The sequence below is a fragment of the Augochlora pura genome, unplaced genomic scaffold (genome assembly GCF_028453695.1).
Source record: "Augochlora pura isolate Apur16 unplaced genomic scaffold, APUR_v2.2.1 APUR_unplaced_310, whole genome shotgun sequence".
NCBI classification, from domain to species: domain Eukaryota; kingdom Metazoa; phylum Arthropoda; class Insecta; order Hymenoptera; family Halictidae; genus Augochlora; species Augochlora pura.
The window spans coordinates 1-5,168 of NW_027583321.1; the positions used below are offsets into that span (position 1 = coordinate 1).

The following is a 5,168-nucleotide window of genomic DNA, read 5'->3' on the forward strand; positions in this document are numbered from 1 at the left end:
AGTGAGAGTTTCGATTGGAGATTCTTAACGTCGTGTCGCTCGTGGAACAGATCTGCTGGAGATTTACGACCTCCAGTGGACGAGTGCCGAGCAGAAGTGTATCTCTCTAGCCAGGACTGCCCGCAAATTCGATGGACGATTCCGAATCTGCGTAGAGCGGCCGTTTGTTGATAGTCGGGATAACCGACGGGACATCGGCCGTCCTGGGCTATTGAGGGTGAGACCGTGGTGTCGGAAACTAACGTACGATCCCACGCGCTCGTCGCTGAATGCATTCCTTGGCTTTCCAAGGAGGCATCGGTGCGGGTAAAAGAAGGCTCATTCAGGACGGATTTACGACTGAGTAGCCCCCTTCTCGCTGGAGCACGCGTTTCGCTGTTGCCCACCTGAGTTGGGAAAACAAATAGCTGATTGACAGCGTTACTCATTCTGTTGGTGGCTCCGGCCATTATTTCTTATTTTCAGAACCCGGACGCAACCCACGTCGCGCGACGCGCAAGGTTCAAGCCGACCGCGCCCGACCAAGCGAGCAAGGAGACATCCAGGACCAGCATAACGCCTTGTAGAAGTCTCCAATAAACTGCCTGGGTTGCTTTACCACCAACGAGAGTAGATTTTGTTCAAGACCCTTTCACGCTCTCCTATCCCTCAGTACCGACAATCCGTTAGAGTCACGGTTAGCCGATCTCCTAACACATTGCATATTGTCTTCGGTGGAAATCATCCAACAAAGAGAAAGGCGCCCTTTCTGCCCCGGAATTGAAAATCGCTCGCAACTCCATCATTCGCGTACTCCAGAGGGTGTACTTCGCAGAAGAAATTCGATGTCTTGCCAAGGGCCAGACAGTGAAGGGTAAGCTACAACAGCTGAACCCCTTCCTAGACGAGGACAGGATGCTGCGAGTCGGTGAACGCTTAAAGCACTCACCAATGCCCTTCAACGAAAAATACCCACTGATTCTCCCAAAGGCACGGGTGACGTCCGCGATCATTGAAAACGAACACAGTGCTCAACTACACGCAGGAGTCCAAACGACGCTGTATGCCATAAGGCGCCGATATTGGCCGATCGACGGACGCAGCCAAATCTGGAAAGTCATAAAGGGGTGCGTGACTTGCTGTCGAGCCCAACCACCGCCTACGAACTACATAATGGGGAATCTACCACCACCTCGAGTAACGGAATCCAGACCGTTTTCAAACGTAGGCGTGGACTATTGCGGGCCATTCTACATAAAGGAAAGAAAACATCGAAACCGAAGCAAAATTAAGGTGTATGTAGTAGTCTTCGTTTGTCTTGCAGTGAAGGCTGTACATCTAGAGCTTGCAAGCGACCTGACGAGCGAAGCATTTATAGCTGCACTCAGACGGTTTATAGCCAGGCGAGGCTACTGCACTCACCTGTACTCTGACAACGGCTCGAATTTTGTAGGAGCTAACAACGAATTCCGCGAACTCCGAGAACTTCTGAAATCCGTCGACCACCAAAACAAAGTAAAAACATTGTAACCGGGTCCAATTTACAAGCGGGGAATAGGCGGAAATTCCTCTAACCGACACGCCCGGTTACTGCTCGCGTCGGCTGTATATTTATTGAGGTTCGTGTCGCTGGACGCAAGGATCTGCACAAGGGCTCATTAACAAATTTTAATTAGAGAATTATCACGTATAGAATAGCTTTAATTTAATAAGAGCGCGGAATGTCGATTCCTTGGCTAAATACAGATCGTCCGCGGGAGGACGGTGTTTACAAACTTTTCCACTGAACGACGGCGAGGTTGATTACAATATAGCGCGGTGTTCCGCGCTACGACGCAAATATGTACAAAAGGTCTGGTATGAATTGATGCGACGAATTAAATAATTGACTGCGGCGCGGACGCGAGAATTCTTTCTTTTTAACCCTTAGCGGACGGCTGGCGGATATACCCGCCCAAGCGTGTTTACCGTTGCGGACGGCTGGCGGATATACTACTGTGTTCAAAAAGTAAGGTGAATTTTGTTATAAAATGAAAAATCTTTATTTATTCATCCAAATTAATTTTATCCCCTTCGAAGTATTCCCCCTCCGATGCAATGCACTTATGCCAACGTTTTTTCCATTCCACGAAGCATGCTAAAAAGTCGTTTTCCGGTATAGCCTTCAAAGCACGCAGCGATTCACGTTGAATCTCTTCAATAGATTCAAAATGGCGTCCCCGGCGCGGTCTTTTGAGTTTGGGAAATAGCCAAAAGTCACACGGAGCTAAGTCAGGTGAATTAGGCGGTTGCGGAACGATATGAGTGGAATTTTTGGCGAAAAACTCACGAAGAATCAATGCCGTGTGAGACGGCGCATTATCGTGATGCAAAAACCAGGAGTTGTCTTTCCATAATTGCCTTTCAAAATTGTTCGAACTAATCCAATTGAAATTCCAACCATATCGACAATGTCTCTAATTGCCAATCGACGATTTTCAACCACCAATTCCTTGACTTTCTTTACGTGTTGCTCATCAGTTTACGTTGATGGTCGTCCGGAGCGCTCAAAATCATCAGCACGTTCTCTGCCATCTTTGAAGTCTTTGTACCAATTATAAGCATTTTTCTGCGACATAGTCGATTCACCGAAGGCCCTCTGCAACATTCTGTACGTTTTCGCAGCCGAAATTTCATTCCGCAAACAAAATTTAATGGCACTTCTTTGCTCAGCAAAATCAGACATTGTAAAAATCGCCAAGATCACTTTTAGTCGTTCAGAAAACACAAGCGTAACTATATGACTAATGATGGCATTCACATCAAATTTGGCACGGATGTTACTAACAGTATTATCAACATAAAAATAAAACAGTTTGCTCGAATCGATTAGCGAGGGAAGCTTAAATTAAAAATTCATCTTACTTTTTGAACACAGTAGTATCCGCCCAAAATGCTGGGCGCTCCAATACCCGTGGTCCACAGCGACGCTCGCCCGTCGAGCGCCGCCGTCCGCAAAGGGTTAATCAAAGCACGTACAGTGCCGCGACGCGGTTTTGCGTTCGCGACTCCCCGGTTTTGGAGCGCTTGCAGATTAGGAGACGGACAGGTCAGTTTGCCTTGTCTCGTCCGGTCGGTTTGACCCACTAATTACAACGTTTTTCGCACGGCTTAAGATTACTAGATACGATTTCTCACACTTCCAAACGCACAGTGGCGAATTCTCTTCTCGCATCGACCTCCTTCGATCGCTATCGAGTGGGGATCGACGCGTACGCATCTTCGGCGCTGGAGAAGGGAGATCACGCGTTGTCACACACATACATACACACACACTCACGACGGCGTTTCGCTCGCCTGGAGACAATATGTAACCAGCCCGGTTACAACATTCTTATCCGAACGGTCCATCGAATGGAACTTCATTCCCCCACAGGCACCACACTTCGGAGGACTTTGGGAGGCAGCCGTAAAATCATTCAAATATCATTTAAAACGCGTCGCTGGCAATGAGCTATTCACTTTCGAAAATTTCAACACTCTGATCACAGAAATAGAAGCAATCCTAAACTCCCGTCCACTCACCCCCATCTCGTCTGATGCCAATGATCTGCTTGCCCTGACTCGTGGTCATTTCCTTATCGGCGACTCATTAACAAGCCTCCGCGAGAGAGATTTCAGGGATACTCCAAGCAATAGATTATCTAGCTGGCAACAAATCCAAAGGATCAAGCAACACTTTTGGAACAGGTGGCGACGAGAGTACCTGAACGAGTTGACATGCCGTCATAAGTGGGCCACCGGCAGTCATTCAATCAAAGAGGGTACCATTGTTATTCTCAGGGAAGATAATACACCTTCATTACAGTGGCCATTGGGAAAAGTCGTCAAGATCCTGTGAAGATAGGTGCCAAGGTACTAGATCGCAGCATCAAACGTCTAGTACCACTACCCAATCAAGCATACGATACCGGATCCGAGATTGCCGAGGTGAAGGAAGCACCTAACCTCAACGGTCTTACCAAGGAACGAACATCATAAGTCCCGTCACAAGCATTGTTCATATCATCACGACATAACCCGTTCATTTATTTCTGATCTAGATGTAAATACCTAATTTATCATTGATCGATGCCTCTCTCAACGGGGAGAGGATGTTCAGCCGACCAGAACCGGCCAAATTGTTTTACTCGTTTATTATTTTATTTATTTGTTACTCTTGCTAGTCGTGCACGATAGAATAGTCTCCGTTAATCCGCGTCACAATACAACTCTCCTTATAATTAGACAGCAGCTAATAAACCCAAGCAGTCCGAAGACCGTACCTTATGAATATTGCCATTTTCTCATAGCATGTTAAAATTCTAATACGAAATATTTTAGTTTCCGCGTACCATTGTCCAGAGCTACGGAACGTCTTGGGATTATTACATGTTAGGGTCAACTCTCGAACCTCGCCGGTACAAAGTGTTCGCGTCAACTATACAAATTGTACGACCAGGTCAATACGAATCCATCCGTAGCAAGCAGTTCTCTGAAAAGTCGTTACTTCACATAAACTTTTATCTCTTTATTGCATTATGACTAGCAGCTGCACATCGACTGTTAAGCTATTACCGCGATCACAAACTTTCATTTCATATGTCCCTTCTAAGTCGAGGTATTTTTCCGGGTTTACTGCCTGCTACGGTCAAATTTCGTGACATGCGGATGGCACGTGCGCACCGATCCAGGGTACGGTTCATACCTGCAAGTGACCAGTACTCTGGGCGGTTACTTGTATCTTCTTTCCTTTTTCTTCTAGCCTTTCACCTATTTCTTGTCTTTTCTATTTCATGCACCAATAATACAGGCCAGCCATTTCCCTTTCTCAATTTCAAAATATGTCAGCAACGAATCCGCTTTTTTCATCCGAAACTGCACGCCCATACCGAACTCACTTCTGAGCAAACAGCCTTTCGATTCGACATTACCAACACAACCTTCAGTTAGGCCATACTTCACTCTATTCGCTCAGCTCGTCGCTATCTCGTATAGATTTTAACAGTTTATAAGTTAGAATAAAGTTACCAGTGACATAACATCTCGTGTTCATACATTTATTATACTATCCTTAGAACCCGACCAGGTTGTAGGGAATTCGTTTCAGTGCGCGTTGTCAGGAAACCCTGAGTTGAAGACTTACGCCCTTCGACGACGCCGAACCGTAG

At 46.4% G+C, this 5,168-nt stretch overlaps 1 protein-coding gene and 1 pseudogene across 1 annotated transcript; one reads left to right on the forward strand and one right to left on the reverse strand.

The window, feature by feature from the left end:
- Nucleotides 1–798: 798 nt before the first annotated feature.
- LOC144477725 (uncharacterized) lies at nt 799–1,509 on the forward strand (the record flags this gene model as incomplete). Its single annotated transcript, XM_078195461.1, has 1 exon — nt 799–1,509. A coding segment is annotated over one exon (711 nt), but the record flags the coding sequence as incomplete, so codon positions are not given.
- Nucleotides 1,510–2,024: 515 nt separating this feature from the next.
- On the reverse strand, nt 2,025–2,704 carry LOC144477726 (uncharacterized; annotated as a pseudogene).
- Between the last annotated feature and the right edge of the window lie 2,464 nt (nt 2,705–5,168).